This window comes from Hoplias malabaricus, chromosome 3, assembly GCF_029633855.1.
Source record: "Hoplias malabaricus isolate fHopMal1 chromosome 3, fHopMal1.hap1, whole genome shotgun sequence".
Classification (NCBI taxonomy): domain Eukaryota; kingdom Metazoa; phylum Chordata; class Actinopteri; order Characiformes; family Erythrinidae; genus Hoplias; species Hoplias malabaricus.
The window spans coordinates 65132154-65154784 of record NC_089802.1 but is presented as its reverse complement, the minus strand read 5'-3'; the positions used below and the strand labels follow the sequence as shown (position 1 = coordinate 65154784).

General features: G+C 37.6%; 1 protein-coding gene across 1 annotated transcript in view; it reads left to right on the top strand.

Annotated features, from left to right (window-relative positions):
- The window catches only part of nbeal1 (neurobeachin-like 1), a 203981-nt gene that overhangs the window by 162424 nt on the left and 18926 nt on the right, over positions 1–22631 (top strand). Inside the window, exons 30-42 of the mRNA XM_066665227.1 lie at positions 1375–1683; positions 2692–2841; positions 3098–3255; positions 3523–3647; positions 5466–5589; positions 5687–5835; positions 5951–6084; positions 6270–6371; positions 9166–9261; positions 9360–9484; positions 10173–10313; positions 10808–10938; positions 11509–11618. Of these exons, the coding sequence (XP_066521324.1) occupies positions 1375–1683; positions 2692–2841; positions 3098–3255; positions 3523–3647; positions 5466–5589; positions 5687–5835; positions 5951–6084; positions 6270–6371; positions 9166–9261; positions 9360–9484; positions 10173–10313; positions 10808–10938; positions 11509–11618 (1854 nt within the window). The remainder of the gene's footprint in view (positions 1–1374; positions 1684–2691; positions 2842–3097; positions 3256–3522; positions 3648–5465; positions 5590–5686; positions 5836–5950; positions 6085–6269; positions 6372–9165; positions 9262–9359; positions 9485–10172; positions 10314–10807; positions 10939–11508; positions 11619–22631) is intronic.

Genomic DNA, 22631 nt, shown 5'->3' with positions numbered 1-22631 from the left:
CTTCAGCTTATTGAGCATTCTACTTGAGTGTTTGCAACTCCAGTATATTTTACTCAAATGGGCTCAACTTTTAGATTCTACTTACTGACTTCATTCTGATGTATCATGTCAATGGTGGTGTGGTAATGCATATATGGGGTGCTGTAATAGTTAGAAATTTATATCTTAGCTTCCATAACGCAGACCGAGTTGACGTTGTAGGCACACATAGGCCTTGTGCTTGTGAATTGGGCTCTCCTAGCATGAGAACCCTGCAATTGCTGCCTGCGACTGTATTTTATTATTATTATTGTTATTATTATTATTCCACAAAATATTCAGACGCAAAAAATATTGCAAAACCCAATATGTACATAATCCTTACGTCCCAATGTATAAAAAAAGCAATACCACCACTAATTTCCGACAACTAGCAGTACTGCTAGTGTTTTTTGAAACCCTCAGTGTCACTGCTGGACTTAGAATAGTCCAACAACCAGTAACATCCAGCTGACAGCGTCCTGTGTCCACTGATGGAGGACTAGAGACACACTGTGCAGTGGTAGATGAGTTACTGTCTCTGACTTTACATTTACAAGGTGGACCAATGAGGTAGGAGTGTCTAACAGAGAGGACAGTGAATGGACACAGGGTTTAAAATCTAGCAGCACTGCTGTGTCTGATCCACTCATAGGTGGTGGTCATAATGTTTATACACAGAGACGCATACAGACTATCAGCTGTTTTAAAGCATTGTGTATTTTCTTCCGGAAATGCAAATCTAGTTATTTTTCCTCCAGGTTGCTGTGATTAATTCAGCATGAACTGCTTAACATACAGACTCCATTCATACTGCGCTTAAAAGCTCTTGGCTTTCGGGTCTGTTGTTTTAATAAATTTGCATTTAAAAATAAAAAATGCTCAATAGAAATGAATTGGTGGAATGTTCAGATTCAAATCTTCTCTCTCATTTACACACACTGACACACCTACCTCACATACACAGTCTTTGTAGAACAACAGAGTGCTCTTGTAGGGTCAGTGGAGCTGAGAGAATGTACAATGAGTTTACAAAAAAGAAGTTGTAATAATGCACACTCAATCACATATATTGACACAAACTCACCCATGCACACACAGGGGACTCACACAGAATCACAGTTTTACACACTTACACCCACAGTAACCAACACACCCACAGGTGTGCACACAAAAACTCAATCACATATAACATCACGGAGACACACACTCACACATTTTCAGCTCTGTTCAAACACTGTATTTTTTTCAGGAAATGCAAAGCTCGATATATTTATCTATTGAGGGTTTATACTTCTTTATCTTATGTGATTTCTGAGCTTGTGTGATAGTATGTTGTTTTCCTTTATCCTTCAGGTGTGTGCCATGGCAACTGCTAAACTGAATGGGATTCTACAGACAAAGATTGTGGACTCTCAGGATGAAGCTTGTTTCATGCTGGGCCGAGTGGAGGGCATCCTGAGACGCTCCATTAGCGATCAGAAAGATGAAACTTACTCATTTCTTGTTCCTCTGCTACGGACACTTCTCTCCAAAGTGCACAAACTCCTCTACATGGAGCTGCACTTGCCCTCTCTGCCTGACACAAATGGCAGCCCATCATTCTTTGAGGATTTTCGGCTTTACTGCAACTCCCCTGAGTGGAGGGTCTACCTTGATAAATATGTAAGGATATGTGTAATGCAAATCATTTTCAACCATATATTTAATTTCCAAATTTCAAAACTAAAAAGCACAAATTATAGCTTTACACAAATTATAGCTTTTTTTTAATTTAATTGAGTAAGGCAGGGAAATATTCTATATTGGTATGCCCTCTATTGTTCTGGGCTGGCTTAGGCTAGGTTTTTTTTTTTTATTTTGAAGATTTGTCTATCAAGATTAAGAAGCATTCAGCCACGTGAGCATTAGTGGGGTCAAATACAAAAGATGAAATCACATTTTCAGGGAGTGTATTAGCTAATTTCTAAACAAACAGCAGAGGGGCAAGACATGGGTTTAGAAAGACATTTCATTCTTTGAATGAACTGGAGGGAGCCCACTCATTCACAGGCAGGACACTCACACATATAGAATGAAATTTAACTGTCAGGACTGAGCGAACTGACAGAGGCGGACGCACATGCTAAAACACAGTGACTTTTATTTTTAAACAAAATATAACTAAATAGAGACAGAGACTTGAATAACACGACAGGAAACTAAGATAAAGAAAGACAGAGAGAGAGACTTGGACAGAGAGAGAGCTAAACAGACCTATACAGATAGACCTAAACAAAGAGCTAAACAGACACCTAGACAGGTACAGAGAAGCCTAAACTGAGTAAAGACACAAACAGACAACACACAAGGACACCTGAGACAGATAACAATGGGGCAGGATTACAAATGAGACACAGACGAGTAGGTGGAACAAAGGCAGGACTAGTGCAGAGACAGGAACAATAACAAATAGAACCATGTGCAATTGCACATGGTGGGGAAAACAGACAGGACAGGACCAGGGCGTGACATTAACAAATAAATTAGTCCTGTAAATCCGTAGTATTCTGGTTTCATAGTATTCTGTGATTGAGTTGATTATTATCAACACTGCAATTAGTGTTATATAAGTTTATTTATAAAATACATAGGGTAAAGTGTTTACTGTACTTACTCATTGTCTGTCTTCAGATAATCCCATATATGAAGCAGTATGAGATAGAAATGTTCAGTCAGGGCCATGAAAACATGGCCTTATACTGGAAGAACTGCTATGAGTCCTTAATGATTAACCTGCACCGCAGAGAGAGAGAAATAGGAGAAAGCAAGATCCGCTTTCAGGTAATGCACAACCTCAAACACAAGCACATTACTATAGTTGTGAGGATTATTACTTCAAGTAGATTTACATTTTGTCTATTTTCTATAACATAAGAATCCATTCTGCATATTAATATTATATACCAAATTAATAATTTATGCTTCTACTTATAAACACATTTTAGCAATTGAAAATGTATAGTCTGCATTGCTACAGTCTACAGTTTATTTGTTGAAACTATGCCTGAAATTATTCATACTAAACACATAATCACAGGAGCAGTTTGTGGAGCCGTTTTCCAGACGTGGCCGGCAGGAGAATCTGCGCTACAACAGCATGTTGAAGCAGATACACACACAGAACAGTGCCATCATCAGGCAGTGGAAAGCAGCACGCAGAGGGCTCATGTGTGAGTGGGGACCCTGGATTGATAAGTGAGTGCTTACTATAGGGTTAATATGACCAATAGAATTAAGCAGCAAGAGGATTGCAGTTAGAATTATTCATTAACTGAGTATAAAAATATGATTAAAGTGTGTATGTGCACTTTACAATGCATGTGTTTTGCTTTATATATCTTATTTCAATGTTTGTTTTTTGTCCAATAAACACAATTTAAAAATGTTTTACATAAAAGTAATTAATAAATGAAACAAAGCATTCAAAAATTTATTTGTGCATTTGTGTGTGTGTGTGTTTAGGCAGCAGAAAGAGATGCATTATAAGTTGTCTTGTGCTGAGAATTACTCACGTATGCGATTAAAGCTGGTGAGGAATTATAACTTTGACCTTCATCGGAAAGCCAGTGCTCTGCGAGATAACCTGGGTAAAAACATAACATATGCTTTCATGTATAAAAAATTCATGTATAATCATAATTATTTTATTATGACAGAAAACTTGTACCTCCAAAATAATATCCTTGAGTAGTTTCAATGCAAGTTATTTAAAAAAAAGATTCACAGCTATTTCTCTTAACCTATTCATTATGAAATATTTAAATATGTAATGTAAAAGAACAGCTGGAATTTTTTGTCAAAAACACAGAAAAACATTATCTAATATAGAGAAAATGTTCTGTGCTGAACACTTAAAGGTGTCAAAACTAAACAGTTCAAGTAACAAATGAGTTTCTGTGGTAATTCAAACAGTTAAACTTCAGCCAAACACAAATAATCATTGTTTTTTTTTTCCATTAAACATATTGTTCTGTCTTAAAAGATATTCAGAAGCTCCATGTATTTAAATGCAGAACGATATGTTTAATGGAAAAAAAAAAACATCGAGAGAGAGAGAGAGAACAGCATTTCCCCACAATCATAGATGGTGCCTTAAATGTGTCCCTACCTTATCTGTTGAAGTGCACTTGTTTCTATGTTTCAGTCTTTGCTTAGAAACGCATTAAAAGCTCCACCATATGCTGTCTAATCTGCAATGATCCTATTGAAGTCCCTCTCATATTATAGGCATTTGAGAGCTTATGATGGTTAAATAAGACAGCAACTGTTATCCTGTTGATTTGTGTCATATGTTTCATTTAAAATAGCTCAAGAGATTAGCATGGTTGGATTATCTTAATTCGAGTGAATGATTTACAATTTGTTCACACGTTTTAGTTAATTTGAGTAAACAAATTAGCAATTAGTGCGCACAAATAACTAATTAATTCACTGGGGTCTCCGTAGAAGCCAGCTGACTTTTGCCAAAATTCTTATAATGTAAGAGTTTTGGTACTAATGGTTGCAGTCACTGCACATTAAGTAAAATGACCTTATGTAGCCCATAAATACAAAATATATTTTTCTTTATTTATTAATTCATTTACATCTTAATTTTTTAAATTTATTTAGTTATTTTACATGTTTTATTAATTTTAATTTTATTAATTTAGTTTCTACGTGTAATATTCCTTGTTTATTTAAACCTTTATTTCTTAATTGGTTTATTTGTTCTTTATTTGAATGTTGTTTCAGTTTCTAACTAAGCCATCATATTGTTCTTTATTTATATAAGTGCTGGTTTAAAACGATTAATGTCCCTGCTTGGGGAGTTTGATGCACAGATAGGAGCCAAACCAACGTTCACGAGAATTATTTAAAATATCTGTGGCTCCTAAATTATAAGCCGGACAATTGTGTGAAATTTAGGGCTCTGGAATTCGATCCAGTGCAAATAATTATTCTATTTTGCTGCCGTTGTGTTTAAATGACAGCTATGTGCTTCTAGTGCTCAGCCGAAAAGATGAGGCCCGCCGTTTACTTCAACACTTCCTTACACTCTCTTAATAATCCATGTGTACACAGTGTGATAAACACTGAACTGATGTCTTTTGTATTTATGGACTACATAAGGTCATTTTACGTCATATGCAGTGACTGCAGTCATTAGTGCCAGGGCTTGAACATTATAAGAATTTTGGCAAAAGGCATCTGGCTTCTATGGAGTCTCCAGTGAATTAATTAGTCATTCGAATTGCAATTCGTTCACTCAACTAATTAAAACGTGTAAACGAATTGTAATTCGTTCACTCTAATTTTTTTTTTTTTACCCACATCCCCTCCAGGCCTCCGTTTTAACTTAATGTAAATGTAATGTAAATAAAAATTTGTAGTTAATTAATGACAGCTGTATTGGATGTGTACAGGAGTGCAGCAGCAGCAGGTAAATGCTGAGTCTCTGCTGCTGGAGGCAGCGAAACAGGTGAAGGTCAATGATTTAGAAGAGGAAATACTGGAGTTTTTCGAGGAGGAACAGAGTGGGAACACACAGTGAGTCACACACGAGCACACCCACACTTCCTGTCACATGTAAATTTTAAACTTCTGTGTAACCCCTCTATTTTTTCTTTTTCTCTCTTCTTTATAGGGCAGATGATGAAGCTACAGGTCAGAAGGAGAAGCTGGTGATGTCAGAGGATTGTGAGCTAGTTACTGTTGTAGATGTTTACCCTGGCCGCCTGGACATCACTACACACCACATCTATTTCTATGATGGCAGCACAGAAAAAGAAGAAGGTGAGGATTGTGAATAACTAACAGTACTTACAGAAGTAGTAATATAGGCATGTTCAAGACAGAAAGAAAATAAAGATTTAGAAAAGCAGTAGTGACACTGCTGTGTGTTGTCCAGGGCTGGGGCAAGACTTTAAGTGGCCTCTGTCTGAGATCAGAGAGGTTCACCTGCGCCGCTACAACCTGCAACGCTCTGCACTGGAAATATTCCTCATAGACCAAACCAACTACTTTCTCAACTTCAAGAAGGAGGTCATAATTATTTCTTTCTAACACACAAACATTAGCATTAGGCTAAAATTATAGTGCTTAAAAACATCTGGAGTCTTAGAGAAATGGTTCAGAATAGGAGCACATTGTGGGGGGAGAAATGCAACACATATATGATATTTTTTTTTTATCTCTTTCATATTTTATTCTTTGCCTTTTACTGACAGGTGCGTAATAAAGTGTACAACCGGTTGCTTCTAATTTGCTCTGAATCACTCAGTGGCATTCGTTCACCCCAGGAGCTGCTGAAAGCATCCGGACTCACACAGGTCAGAAGGAACAAAATATCATTTTTATCAGGCATGCTTCTCAAACTGTAGTGGCAACAAAATAAAGGAATACACAAATTAGTTTTCTGGTAACCCTTTATAATACATCCCACATCTTGCTGTGTACATACCTAGCACTTACAGTGTACTTTCTGAGTGTATTTACCTGGTACTTATAATGTACTTCCCATAACGTCCTTATATACATCAGTACACCAGCCAGGCATTTTAACATGTACTTCCCTGGCACTTATAGTGAATATTCTCGCGTTTTATGGTTTATGGTGTACTAACCCCAGCATTTTAACTGGGAATTAACCTTTCCATAACTTCCCATAACCTAAGATTTAACTTCTTTATATGAATCAATAAATATAAAAAACAGTATCAGTCAAATGTTTGGAGGGTTTCCTTTTTTCTTTGGGCCATATTCAACATATTGTGAATGTACAGTACCAGTCAAAAGTTTGGACACCTTCTCATTCAATGTTTTTTTCTTTGTTTTTTTTATTATTTTCTACACTGTAAATGGATATGGAAGACATTAAAACTGAAGGAACACATATGGAGTTATGTAGTAAACAAAAAAGTGTTGAACAAGCCAGAATATGTATTATACTTTTGATTTTTCAAATAGCCACCTTTTGCTTTGATGACAGCTTTGAACACTTTTGGCGTTCTCTCAATCAGCTTTGTGAGGTGTGGTTTAACTGGTACTGTACTTACCAGTTCCTACTGGTACTTTAACAAATGTGAACTTGGAGTGTAATTTCTGATATTTAACATTTGATGTAAATTCTATGTGTATGACAGTTGTATGCATATACTCAGTGGAAAAGCTTCATTGACATTCCAGGGATTTATGCTTGTAATAAATTATATCTTCATTGTATAGTTTTGAATAATATAATGAGCATTGGTTCTGTATATTTAAAATGTACTCCCAGGCCTGTAGGTGAAATTTGTATATTATACTCATTCATTGCACACTTTCTTTTAATTTGATGATTATAACTGACAACTAATTAAAACCCCAAATTCAATATCTCAGAAAATTAGAATATTGTGAAAATATTGAAGACACTTCACCGCCACACTCTAATCAGCTAATTAACTCAAAACACCTTCAAAAGCCTTTAAATGGTCTCTCAGTCTAGTTCTGTAGGCTACACAATCATGGGGAAAACTGCTGACATGACAGTTGTCCAAAAGATGACAATTGACACCTTACACAAGCAAGGCAAGACACAAACAGTCACTGCTAAAGAGGATGGCAGTTCACAGAGCTCTGTGTCCAAGCACATTAATAAAGAGGTGAAGGTAAGCAAAAGATGTGGTAGAAAAAAGTGTTCAAGCAATAGGGATAACTGCACCCCTGGAGAGGATTGTGAAACAAATCCATTCAAAAATGGGGGGGAAATTCACAAAGACTGGATTGCACCTGGAGTCAGTGCTTCAAGAACCACCACGCACAGACGTATGCAAGACATGGGTTTCAGCTATCGCATTCCTTTTGTCAAGCCACTATTGAACAAGAGACAGCGCCAGAAGTGTCTCGCCTGGCTTAAAGACAAAAACGACTGGACTGCTGCTGAGTTGTCCAAAGTTATATTGTCTGATGAAAGTAAATTTTGCATTTCCTTTGGAAATCAAAGTCCCAGAGTCTGGAGGAAGAGAGGAGAGGCACAGAATCCACGTTGCTTGAGGTCCAGTGTAAAGTTTCCACAGTCATTGATGGTTTGGGGTGCCATGCCATCTGCTGGTGTTGGTCCACTGTGTTTTCTGAGGTCCAAGGTCAACAAAGCTGTCTACCAGGAAGTTTTAGAGCAATTCATGGTTCCTGCTACTGACCAACTTTATGGAGATGCAGATTTCATTTTCCAACAGGACTTGGCACCTGCACACTGTGCCAAAACTACCAGTACCTGGTTTAAGGACTTGGTATCTCTAGTCTTAATTTTTCAGCAAACTCACCTGACCTTAACCCCATGGAAAATCTATGGTGTATTGTGAAGAAGACCCAACAATGCAGAAGAGCTGAAGGCCACTATCAGAGAAACCTGGGCTCTCATAACACCTGAGCAGTGCCACAGACTGATGGACTCCATGCCACGCTGCATTGCTGCAGTAAATCGGGCAAAAGGAGCCCCAACTAAGTATTGAGTGCTGTACATGCTCATGATATTCTAATTTTATGACCAGCACCTGTGTATATATAATTCAAATTTAATATGCTTTCATCTGACAGTTCTCTGTGGTTTACTCTGATTATTAATTCTTAATTTCAAAATAGCAATGTTTAAGCATATCTCACTGATACAGTCACATAGGAAGTCTTCTCTACTCACAGTGTTAGTGGAATAGAACATCACTTTTCATTTCTGTGTAATTAATGGATGAAAATATTTTTATAAATCCCTACCTGCTTCTTTATTGCGTGATTAAAAAAAATTGTGTAACTAAATTCAGGTACACTGTACGAACCGGGACAATACACTGTAAAATGTGGGAATTGCAACTCTAAAAAAACATTTTAATATGCTGGAAATTACATGATAATTATAAGGAAATTACATTCTAAAACATAGAAAAATGCACTCTAAGTACCATATAATTACACTGTAAAGCACTGTAAAACTATAAAATTATATGTAATAATTATTTGCATAATTAATTCTGCAATAAATAAAACATATATTTTTGGTTAACACCAAACACTATAGTAACTTATAACTGCAATTCTGCAACTCTGCAGAAATCTTTAGATTTTAAATGAACTTATCCTCTTTTCCAGAAATGGGTGAACAGGGAGATCTCTAACTTTGATTACTTGATGCAGCTAAACACCATTGCAGGGAGAACCTACAACAACCTGGCTCAGTACCCTGTGGTAAACCAGATATACTCAAAATTCAGGAGTCATTCAAGAATCTCTGATTTTACTCTTTGCCAAAATATATGATGTCATTTTTTTTATTATCTATGCAGTTTCCCTGGATTCTGTCGGATTACACATCTGAGGAGCTGGACCTGTCTAACCCACGAGTGTTCCGGGATCTCTCCAAACCTGTGGCCGTACAGAATGAGAAAAATGCCAAAGCAGTGAGAGAAAAGTGTGTTCCCTATCTTCTTCTCTTTTTCCAGGCTGGTTTTATAGGCATAATAGTTCATTTGGATACATAATGATATTTCTTATCAAAGCTGATAAGCTTATCCTCATGAATGGTTCAAGACAAGACAAGTCATGCTGAGTATTGCCACAGATTTCCGTCGACAGTAGAGGCGTTGTGCTCTACATCCATTGGTTTTATATATATAAATTGCCCAAAATAAGCCAAAACTTCTAAAGGCTCAAAACAAAGTTTTGTTTTTGATATTGCTGAATGTATAGGTTATCTATTTCATGTTTTGACCTATGTGTTAGGAGATTTTTTATAAACAATTATAAATGCTTTTAAAAGCGGAATATCAATTTTACCACACAATGTCGCTCAGCCTTAATATTAAACTTTAAAATCATTTACCACTAGAGAAAAAAACCTTTACAAGCTCATATAAACCTTTCTCATTGAACATGTTAGCTGAAATTAATCAAATACATATGTTTCAGAAAGGTCTGTTTATCTTTGAATTAAATTTTGAAATTGACTTGGGGCTTTCAAAAGTATATCAAGTATGTCACAGAAGATTTTAAATTGGTTGAAGAAGTTACCCTAGTTTGCACCTTGTTATGGTGATAAATTCAACAAAATAATCAGGCTAAATAAAAATATAAAATATCAGTAAACATTCTTTTTGTAGGTATGAGAGTTTTGAGGACCCTACAGGTGTTATTGACCGTTTCCACTATGGCACTCATTACTCTAATGCAGCAGGAGTGATGCATTATCTCATCAGAGTGGAGCCCTTCACATCCCTGCACATACAACTGCAGAGTGGCAGGTAAAAATATGTGATCTTTTTCTTCTCTTCTTAGTTTTTTCCTCTTTGTTAGTCTTTCTTTTCCCTATTTTTCATCAATCTTGTTCACTTACCTGTCTACCTTTAATTTGTGCCTATTGATGTGCATTAAAATGTTAATTGTTAGTGAAAATTATTTGAACAAACCTTAAAAAAAGTTTCAACAAAGCTCAGAAAATGCATAGTATAACTCACAATGTAATAATGCATTATATTGGTGATATGAAAGATGCGCTATAATTTTTAATTAGAATGCACTTAAGTTTTGTATATCATGTAGATAACAGAAGAAGAGGTTAAAGTTTAGAAATTTGTCTCCTCTCCCTGTTCATGCTGTATGGTGTTGAGGTGTTAGATATTTCATGACACCTTTTCTAAGCAGATTGCTTCTTAGGGGCTTGGATTTCTACAGACCTGTTTTAAAACCACATCAGTTATTTCATTAGAATTGACTTGAATTGAATTGCCTGCTCCAGGTTTGACTGTGCAGACAGGCAGTTCCACTCCATCCCTGCCACATGGCAGACACTGATGGATAACCCCAATGATGTTAAAGAGCTAATACCAGAGTTCTTCTACTTCCCTGAGTTCCTTGAGAATCAGAATGGTGAGCATTTTATGATGAACAGGTTAAGTATAATCACTGAGCTTATGTGTAAGTGAAGTGTAGTGGCATTAATACAAATACATTGGAACATATAACCTAATATCTAAAAATAACTTGGACATGTTGGTAGATTCAGATAAATTTACTAGATTTACATTTAAAAAAATGTATAAATACATTTGCCAATCAGACAAAAGTTAATTACATGGCAAGGCATATTACCTGCCATCTGGTAGCCTGAATTAGGAAGATTTTTATAGATAGAAGTATGACATGTAATATCAGAAGTCACATAATCAAGGTTATTATAAATAACAATGTGTTCCTAGTGAGATTTGAGAGTTGTTTGTAATGATTTAGGCATATAATTTATAATGTACTCATTCATAGGGTTTTAATATTCACTACTTGTTATCAGTCCAGGACAAAACCAACATTTGAATACCTATGGTATATATATATATATATATATATATATATATATATATATATATATATATATATATATATATATATATATATATATATATATATATTGCCCCACCTTTGTTTTTGCTTTATCCTTGGTAGGTTTTGACTTGGGTTGTCTGCAAATATCCAAAGAGCGAGTGAATGACGTTGTTCTGCCAAAATGGGCCAGATCTCCAGAGGATTTCATCTACAAGCATCGCAAAGCCCTGGTGAGAATTTTATATCGTCATTTGGTTTCATCCTTTAATTGACCTGACTCCCAGGCCTCTGGGGGAAAACCGTTTGAATGAATATCAAATGGTTTCCAACATTTCTTAGTGTAGCAGAGCCAGTTATAATTATTCATTCATTCGTTCATTGTCTGTAACCGCTTATCCAGTTCAGTGTGGTGGTGGGTCTGGAGCCTACCCGGAATCATTGGGCACAAAGCAAGAACACCCTCGAGGGGGCGCCAGTCCTTCACAGGGCGACACACTCACAAATGAACTCATACACTTACACCTATGGAGACTTTTGAGTCACCAATCTGCCTACCAACATGTGTTTTTGGACTGTGGGAGGAAGCCAGAGCACCCGGAAAAAACCCATATGGAAATGTGGTGAGAACACACCAAATTCCTTACAGAGTTCCCTGGAGCTGTATGACTGTGACACTATCTGCTGCCCCAGTTATAATGAATTATTATTTAATTAATAATTCATTATTTCATTCATTTTTTAAATCCCCATGGTTGCATGCCATTAAATAATATGTAGTGTTTTTACCTGTCCAATTTCAGTTTAGACAAGGAGGCCATCATGTTGGGCGACATTACATATAATATAAAATAATTAGCTAGAATTAATAATTATTAATTAATTATCATGCTCATTGAGCCGCTGAAGGGTTCTTGGCTTCAAAATTTAATTTAACCAGAAAGTAAGAATTCCATACAAGAACGATGCACACAAAAATGTTTTTATGAACACAACTGGTTTACTAAATGTATTATCAGATATGGAATATCTGAGCTTTTTGTAGATGTGGGATTTGTTTCATTGCAGCAGTGGCCGTCCGCCATTCCTCTTTGTTCCCTGGGTTTTCCTCAGAGACACAGCCTTAGCAGGTGACAATTCTGAGGGTACATGTGGCCTTTTCCATCACTGGATTTGCTTCCATGGGTGAGCCACGGGCACGTCTCCCTGGGCTGCAGGCTAGGTCCTAAAGCTCTTGTTCCACCGCTTTGAGGGTTCAAAGGCCTGAGGTCTTTTCCATGCTCTGGGTGTGGTGTCGACTTTGACTGCGACTGACTTTTGTCTGCCTAAGACTGACTGAAAGAGATGACTCTAAGACTCTTCTTCTGCTTGAATGTTTCAGCGCCACTGGTTTAAAGCCGGACTTTAGGAATTGAGGAAGGTGAATCTTTTCCCTTATTCTAATTCTGGTTGGATGTTTTTTAGACTAGAACCTCCCTTATGTAGTGACATCGCATATAATTTACGACATTTGGCAAAACAAAGACTTAAGGAGAATTCCTATTGACTGGGTATCCAAGATCTCTAAATCATGCTTTTGCAATTACTATCAAGCCTTATTCCTAATGCAATCTTATTACACAGGAGTCTCTCACATGAGCATATTGTTTCAGGATAGCCTAGACTGAGCTAATTACATTTGAGAGAGAAATTAATTAAGATGTAATATAAAAGATTATACGTTAACACAAAGTAATAACATTCAGACAAATCCATGTCTATGTTATGTGGTTCCTGAATCAAACTTCATACAAAAGGTAATTTTAAACACATGATTATAATTCCATTTTTGATTGTCTAACTGGAATTAAATTTTGCAATATTGTTTACCACCGCGACCCTGAAATGGAAAAGCGGAAAAGAAGATGAGATGAGAATATTGTTTACCATGTGATAAACTTTTAAGGAAATTAAGGAATTATGGAATGTTTGATTCCTTTGTTTTAACACTCGTTAAAACATAGAAAGACATTAATCTTTTACAGAGTCTCTGTCTCTGTGGTTTCGGACGAATTCCTTTCTTGCCCCCTGGAGACCTTGTGCCATAAACAGGGCTTAGAGTGGCAGGTAGTGTGGGTGCTATCTCAGACTCCAATCTGAGTTGGGGGAAGAGGAGATGTCTCTGAAAGTGACCAGTCTAACTTCAAAGTATTAAAGTCCCAAAAAGTCAATTTCTCATGACAGAAACCACATTCATCATACTGTGCTACATTAGTCTCACTTATTTAATTTGCTTTCTTTGTCACTGAAAACCCCTTAATGACGTAAAAGATTACAATACATGTCTGAACATTTTTAATATATGTAAGCATAAAAATGTTTATTGTGCTTGAAAAACACTATGTAGCTTGTCTTCATACTTCATTATCTTATTTAATAATTTAATAATATATATATATATACTTTTTATATATATATACTTTTTTTCCCCAGATTTCCAATTATTACTTAAAGCACTTAACTTGTAATAACAGTAAGAAGTACTTTTTTAATCAATTAAATCAAATCCTGCATTGAATAAACGGTGAAATGTTTGGAGATGCAGATCCATTAGTTGCAGCCATGTATTTTATGGCGTGGGTGCCATATTGGGTACTGATTGTCCAGTTTCATAGCACATTACTATTATAAACAATTGGGAAAATTGATAGATTTATTTTATACACTTCTTCTATCCCAGTGCTGCAGAGTCTCACAATACTCCACATGCAAAGGAGGTAAAAGATCCCACAGAATATTATCCAATGCTAGTTCCATTATTGGATCTAATGAGAATACCTTAGCATGTTAGATTTCAATGGATTTCTTTGCTTTTGTGACTGAATCTTTATGAATTATTCTTACACATAATATAAAACCTTCAGTAATTATGTAATTTCACTCATTTTTTCAATCACATTATATTGAAGATGGATGGCTGATGGTAAAAATCTGAATGGGGCAAATAGATGCAAGGAGCTTGTTTATATGATATTACAAGAGAAATGTACAAACCGAAAATCACCACACACTTTGGAAGTAATGTTTGTTATGGAGAGTGATATTTTAAAATTGAAATGTAAAATTAGCTGCTATCAAGGCAGTTGAGTGTATGTATGTCTGTATGTCATTTTACTCAAGAACACTAATGAATGCATGCAAAAATTTTTAGCCATGCAACTTTTTTTGTAGTAGTTGAGGCAACCTTGGTACCAAGATGCCTCACAATGACTGCTGTGTGTTTCTTTTATTTACAAATACTTTTGGTGCTGTGATACCTTTTGAAGTTAAAGTTCCACTTGTTTATTTAATTTAATATTAAGTTTTAAGTCCATCACCAGTTTACACCCACAGCCAGAGGTGGGTAGTAACGCACTCCATTTACTTCATTACATTTACTTGTGTAACTTTTTGGATAAATTGTACATGCACACACACACACACACACACACACAGAGTTTATGGTTTATGTGTAGAGCACCTTGTTAGGGGTCGAAGCACTGAAAGTGCTGGACCCCTATTGTTTTTATTCTGATTTTACGGGTCCAAGCACTGAAAGTGCTGGAGCCCTATTTTTTTTTTCTGTTTCTCCACAGTAGTCATATCCGATAGTTTATCCACAATAGTTAGGGATATAAAAATGGAGCTTTTCGAACTAGTCCCTGGAAATTCATCCTGTCAATAAACAACTGGTATTTTTGCAATCTGTATAGGTTGTAGGTAAATAATTATCAAAAAAATTTTGAACTTTGGACACGCTGTTGCTGCAGTTATTCAACAGATATGCATGGGCAGAACTCTATTCACTCTTTGAACTATAAATCAAACTGAGCTATGAATTAGCCCAAATTAAACAAAACTAGGTATGTAAGTCGTTACTCTGAAGTAGTGTGCCAAATATGTTTTTTATTATAGTTTTTTTATTTATTACACCACCACCTAGGGGTACAGTACCAGCAAGATTAGATAGAAATATTCTGAAACCCATGGAGCTTGTGCAATTTTATAATATGTGGCTAAAGCATTTTTGAGTTACAGCTGTTTTTGTGCGATGTTTAGTTGGCAAGTTGCACAGCAGTTTTTAAGCAGAGGCTGGAAGCACAAGGTGATGAACGTTCCACTATTTGTTGATAATTATTAAAGTTCAGGTTCTTAAAATTCTCATGATCCCAAACATGTCCATATTGGGGTATTATCCAGGGACGAGTTCACACTCAAAAACATGTGAATTACATCTCACCAATGCTTTCAAATCGCACAGTCTGTTATGCTCTCTAATCAGCCCATCACCCCCCTCTCCCATTCCTCCACACACACACATACACACAGACTGACAGAGGCCCCCTTCAGCTACTATTCCCTCTCTTATCTCCAAATAGACAACAGAACACCAAGGACCACCACAAAAACTGGCCCAAATCAAACCAAAATTGGTACACGTGTATGTTATGACACAGAAGTGGTGTGCCAAATATGATCAAAATGTACATGAATGGGGTGCTACAACTGGGAGGTAACTGGTTGCATAGTGGCAGTAACACCAAAATGAGGAAAATATTTTTACAACTATATTTGTGTGATTTTAAACCCGTCACTGCTGGACCTAGAATTTTCCACCAACCAAACACGTTAAGCTGACAGTGCTCTGTGTCCACTGATGACTGGAGGACGACCAACACAAGCTGCTGCAAGATATGAGCTACTGTCTCTGATTTTATATCTATAAAGTGGACCAATAAAATAGGTGTATCTAACAGTGTGGAAAGTGAGTTTGACAGTTTAAAATCTCCAGCATCCCTGCTGTGTCTGATCCACTCATAAGAGCACAACACACACTGACATATCACCACAATGTCAGTGTCACTGCAGTGCTGAGAATGATCCACCACCTAAATCATATCTACTTTGTGGGGGTCCTGAACATTGGGTGAGAATCCAGGGTGAAACTCCAGAGTGAGTTCCGTGCTCTGTGCTGTCTCTGTAACCCAAGCCCTACCTTCATCTGTCTGCAGACCACAAATTCCCCCACTCATCCACTACCTCTCCCTCTTAAAATTCAGTTCCACCAAGACACCAGAACACCAAGGATCGCATTTAAAGACACTACAAAAACTATCCTAAAGTGTGGCTTCTGTATTAGGCAAAGTCATATGCTGACCTCTTGCTCTGCAAATATTGCTCGCTTTCACCCTGGTCTTTAATTGTCAGGACACACATACAGCAAGTATGACTTAGGTGCTGGAGTTTAAAACACCTCAGCACCACTGCTGGACTGAGAATAGTCCACAACCAAACACATCCAGCAGACAGTGTCCTGTGTCTACTGATGAAGGACTAGAGTACAAGCAACAGAAATGTGATGCAACAGATGAGCCATTGTTTTTGCCTTTATATCTATAAAGTGGACCAACAAGGTAGATGTGACTAACAGTGTGGAAAGTGAGTGGACACAGGTTTTAAAATCTCTAGCAGCATTTCTCTGTCTGATCCAATCATAAGAGCGCAACACACTGACATTTTACAACAATTTCAGTGTCACTACAGTGCTGAGAATAATCCACCACCCACATCATATCTGCTCTTTGGGGGTCCTGAACATTGGGTGAGAATCAAATTGAGAATTGAGCAAAATGCAGTACTCACCACTTTGGTTTTGTTTGTGTTGCTACCTTTGAATACTACCAATACTATTCCTTCCTTCCTGCCGCTTTTAGACTTTACAACAAGCACTGCTCCGAGTAAACCACTTTACAATCATCACTGCTCCCAAAAAACACATTGACATTGATATTAAGTTGTTTTTTGTTACTTCTTTTTATTACTGAGTACTTTACTGCCCCTTTGCTGCTGAAAGACTTTGAATTTCCCCACTGTGTGACTAATAAAGTATTAGTAAAGTGTAAGTATCTTTCCCTCATGCTTCTGTATGCTTGTTTGTTGCATGCCTCTCAGTTTCCATGTCTCATTGCATGAGAAATTGATCAGGAAGTCACATGATTAACCACAGGTTTCCCCACTGAAAACAGCAGGATCACTGAGACTAGTTTATATATGCTGTAAATGTGTGAATTAACCACCACCTGAGATACCATAGTACATGTCTAGTGTCACCACAGCAACCACCACAGCACCATAGCAAACACTCATCAACAACTTGGGATACCATGACAATGCACTTGTTAAATGTTACGCCATCAAAATGCCATCATTTCCATGACCAGTCGTGCCCAATCACGACTCAGGTCCAATGTCATACATTAATCATTTACTGTTTCAATATGGCTAAATGACTTAATAAATTGTGATTTCAGTAAAAAGTAATAGATTTAACATAAAGAAGCATTTGTCCTTGCTAGCACTGTTTGCACATTCACCGCTCATTCTGATGTCTATGATCTGCTGTGCGGACTGACTGCGCTACGCTGTGTTGGGAGCAGAGAACCCACAGAGAGAGCGCTGTGGCTCCCCCTGCTCTAACTCTGGGAACAGAGCAGGCTCAGAGAAAGAGCTGTGCCTCCTCCTGCTTCATCTCTTGGGGCAGAGGGGCCACAGAGAAAGATGTGCATCTCACTCCCAACCAGTCCCACAATACATACGTGCTGTGGTGCTACCAGCGATTCTCTTTTATGATAAGTAGATAAGGTTTGTACAGAATAACAAAAATTTCATGAAATTATGTATGTATTAAACTTTGCTGAGAAACTAAAACATTTGTTCCCAAATGTTAATTCAAATTTCCATGAAGTCTGTAAATTGGTATCTACACCAACATGGGCAGTGTGGCTTCAGTCATTCTGATTTTTAAGAAAACAAAGGCAGAAAAAATAATGTAAAATAATATTGGCAAAGTATGATTTAATGGCAGCAAAATTATGTAAAAACAAACATTTTTCATCATGTTGTTTTCCACTTAATTCATTTCAGGGTTGGGGTGGCAATAAAAAACAATCTTCCACAAGCTCCTGCAATTTCTCTGGCATATCTCAACTGGCTCCTCTCAATAAGAAAGGCTGTATTCAGAGCTCCTCCCTAATCACGGAGGTCCTCAACCATTCATAGAGAGGATGCCCCGCAACCTGACTGCGATCACTTATTTATTATCCACGCTCTCATTTTTTCAGTCATTACCCAGAGCTCATGACTATAGGTGAGGGTGGGGATGTACACTATATTGCCCAAAGAATTCACTTAGCTGTCTTTGCATGCATATGAACCTAAGTGATGTCCCATTCTTAAATCATAGGGTTTAATATGATGTCAGCCTACACTTTGCAGCCATAACAGCTTCAGCGCTTCTAGGAGGGCTTTCCACAAAGTCTAGGAGTGTGATAAGTGGTCCCACAAAGTTAGTATGCTGAAGGAAGCATTAAGAGTTCCTTTCACTAGAACTATGGGACTGAGCCCAACTCCTGAAAAACTCACACCATAATCCCTCCCTTCACCAAACTTTACACATGGCAAAATGCAGTAAGACAAGTACTGTTATCCTGGCATGTGCCACACCCATCAGATTGTTAGATGGAGAAACATGATTTGTCACATGTCCAATAGTTTGCATTGCACTTGGTGATATAAGGCTTAGATACAAAGGCTCGTCCATGAAAACCCATTCCATGAAGCTCTCTATGCACTAATCTGAAGGTCACATGAAGTTTGAGGTCTGTAGTGATTGACTCTGCAGAAAGTCAGTGACTTCTGCACACTATGTAGCTCAGCATATGCTGATTCTACACTGGCCTACCACTTCTTGGCTGAGTTGCTGTCATTCCCAATTGCTTCCTCTTTGTAATAATACCACTAACAGTTGACTGTGGAATATTTAGTAGCAAGAAAATTTCAATGAACTATTTGCACAGGTGGCATCCTATCACAGTACCATGCTGCTGTAAATGTCTCTGCTCCCACTTCACCTTCACGGTCTGATACAGTGTCCGTATTACTGCATCTAACATACAGTCAATCTCTCAGTCTCTCTTCCCATCACATGTGAATATAACTCCAAGACATTAGAACTCCTTTGCAGGTAATTTTGGAAGGGCTTGTGTTGACCAATGACCTCTAGTGCTGTGCTGTCAGGTGATTTTAGCTCCATGTGAGGTCTTCCATGGCAGATAGGTCTGGAGTGAAGATCCAGGCAGTCACGATGCAAGACGCACTCCTATGATAATGAAGAGGGATCAGTGAAAATTAATTATTTAATTAATTTTATTATGATTGATCCACCGGAAGGTCATTGGCCCCCAATTTAATCTGACCAGAAAGTAAGAATTCCATACAAAGTCAGAAAACACAAAACCAGGTGTTTTTTTTTTAATCAACACAGCTGGTTTATTAAATGTTATATCAAAGATTTAATATTGATTATACATCCATTCTATAAAATGGACTAAAGAGATACATTTGCTTGTCCGAATGTAATTATTTTTGCAAAATCCTATATCATCTGGAAAGCCTGAGAACTTTGAATCCCTTTATAAATGGGTGGGGAATTAAGAAATGCTTGATTCTGTTGTTTAAATAATTTTAGAGTGAGCCATTTCACAAAAGGTTATGTACTAAGAGGCTTGTCTCAAATGTTATCTCAAATGTTACCTCTGAGTTGTATCTGAAACTGGTGGAAGTGGAAATCACTGAATGTGTCCTGACAAATCTTTAGTTTAAAAGTCCCAAAAAGTCAATTTTTTGTTAAACCATATTCATCTGGTGCTACATTAAGAGCAGAAAGAAGAGTGTGTAGTGGAGAATGGATCCAGATCAAGAAATGAAAAAAGATTCAAACTTTGGCTTTCTTTATCAAGACCTCTCATTCCACAGAATGTGTTTGTGCTAGCAGCCACGCACACACACCTAGTCTGTCGAAGATTGAAAGACTATAAACCCCCTTTTCAGTGACCCTGAGATGCTGAAAGAAGAATCCAGACTGACACTAAGTGGTTCTCCCAATTTTATGACTCCAGAAAGCATCATTAAATCAACATAACGCAAATAGAGCCTTGAGAACTTCGTCATAAAAACTCACCACATGTGGAGACCCTAGGACTCCCCCCCCCACCCTCAGGGTAATATCATGTAAACCGATTCCTATCTCAAGTTAACAGAATGTTAACAGGAACCAATCAGAGAACGGTGACCCCCCAAGTGGGCGTAACAGCGCCACATAAGAAACGAGTTCGCTTGGAAGGATTCTCTTCTAGACTTCAACCTCTTTGCTCTTCCGCTTTTTACCTCTTGTTCACTTCTGAACTTTTTCCGCTCTTCCATTTTTCTGAGCTGACTCTTAAAATATCGATCTTCATGCGAACTAACAGGGGACGCCTTGGGTCAGTTAGCATTGCTCAATATAGAAGTTAAAGAGTGAAAAGTCGATTATCCCTGTTAGTAACTTTCAACTTATATTTTGTATTCGTCGTTTATTTTGTAGCCCAATCAGTTTAATTTTATGACTGATCAAAGTAGGTGAAACTTATTTTGGCCAGAATAAGAGCCACCACTGAAATTAGTTGAAAATTTGAAATTAGTATTAGTTAATTACTTCGGAGGACATCGCTTTTGTGAATTAACAGAGAGCATTTATTCTGACACCTCTTCCTTCCGGAAGTGAATCCCAACCAGGACAGCGAGCCAGAGGAAATTCTTCAACAGATGTCACAAAGCTCTGAGGGTGCCTGAAGCGGCCTGTCTTGTAAGTGACGACTCCTAAGCGAACCCAGCCTCAGTGCTCCCACTGAGAGAACTGCAGGAGCCAGGCTTGGCCTCTCTATGTAACCGCAACACGCTGCTGTACCCATCGGTTGGTTGATTTGCGACAAAAGTAAGCGAGCTCAATCAAATCCTCATTCTCAGAAGCTGATGTCTAATGAGGTCTCTTGATAAATTTATATATTAATTAAATTTCATTTAGCAACACATATTAGTCACAAGTCATATAGCCTAGCTAATTATTAAAATCATGATGGTTTCACCTGCGTTGATCCCATTGAGATTTTGATGATTATGCTATGTTTATCAGCTTATTATTATTCCTGTTAATAAATAATTTCTTGATTTGAAATAATACGGTGTGTAGAGTCTATTCCTAAGAGTCTGAAAATCCTTAAACTCACCCCTAGCGTTGACAGTATTTCAATCTCTGATAAATTATTATTATTGTTGTTATCTACATTCAGTAATAATAATAATTATAAGTTATAATCACCATTAAGCATAACTAATTCAAATACTGTTACCACACTACAAATGTGTACGCTGTTTGGGAGAGCCAGGCATTGGGGTAGTGTTCATCCCAAAAAGGCCATGTGTGAAGACCCACCACATGCAGATCCAGATTAGGGTTGTGGGACCATGCCATCATCATCATTTCTGCTTAATCCATTTGAGTCATGCTGGCAACAGATTGAGCAAAGAAGCCCAGGCATCTCTGTCCCTCGCAACTTCCACCAGTTCCTCTTAGGGGATCCCCAGGCATTATCCTGGGACTTCCCCGGGGTCTCCCTCCCAGTTGGACATACCACTGGAAGTATACCTTCAGTGGGAGGTGTTCAGGATTCATAATTTTCAGATGCACAGACCACTTGATCTGGCTCCTCGGAAAGCAAAACTCCTCCTTAATCTCGGAGCTCCTCAGTGGATCATGGAGAATATGTCCAGCAACCCATCAGAAAAAACCTATTTCAGACATTTGTATCTGTAGTCTTGTTCTTTTAATCGTTACCCCAGAGCTCATGACCAAAGGTGAGAGTGAGTATCTAAGATTGACTGGTAAATCGAGAGCTTTGCTTTATGACAATGTTCCCTCTTCACCACAACAGTTAGGTACAGTGATCACATCACTGCAGACACTGCATCTAACCTCATAATCCCTTTTCCCATCAGTCATGAACAGGACCCAAAAATGAACTCCTTAATTTTCTGTAGATTGTCACACTACTTGAAGAGAGCATGCCACTTGTTTCCAGGAGATAACCATGGCTTAGACTTGGAAGTGCTGATCTGCATATCGACCACTTCACCCTCATCTGCAAACTGCTCAAGTGAATGTTGGAGGCCTCCATACAAGGAGGCCTGGAGAATAACATTGTCTGCAAATAGCAAATAACCTCCTGAGCCCCTCAGTGAAAGCCCTCCTATCACAGACCATGCTTCAACACCCTGTATATGAATATCAGGAACAGGTGTGGAGACGAGGCACAACCCTGATGGAGCCCAATCATTGAACAAGCTTGACTTGC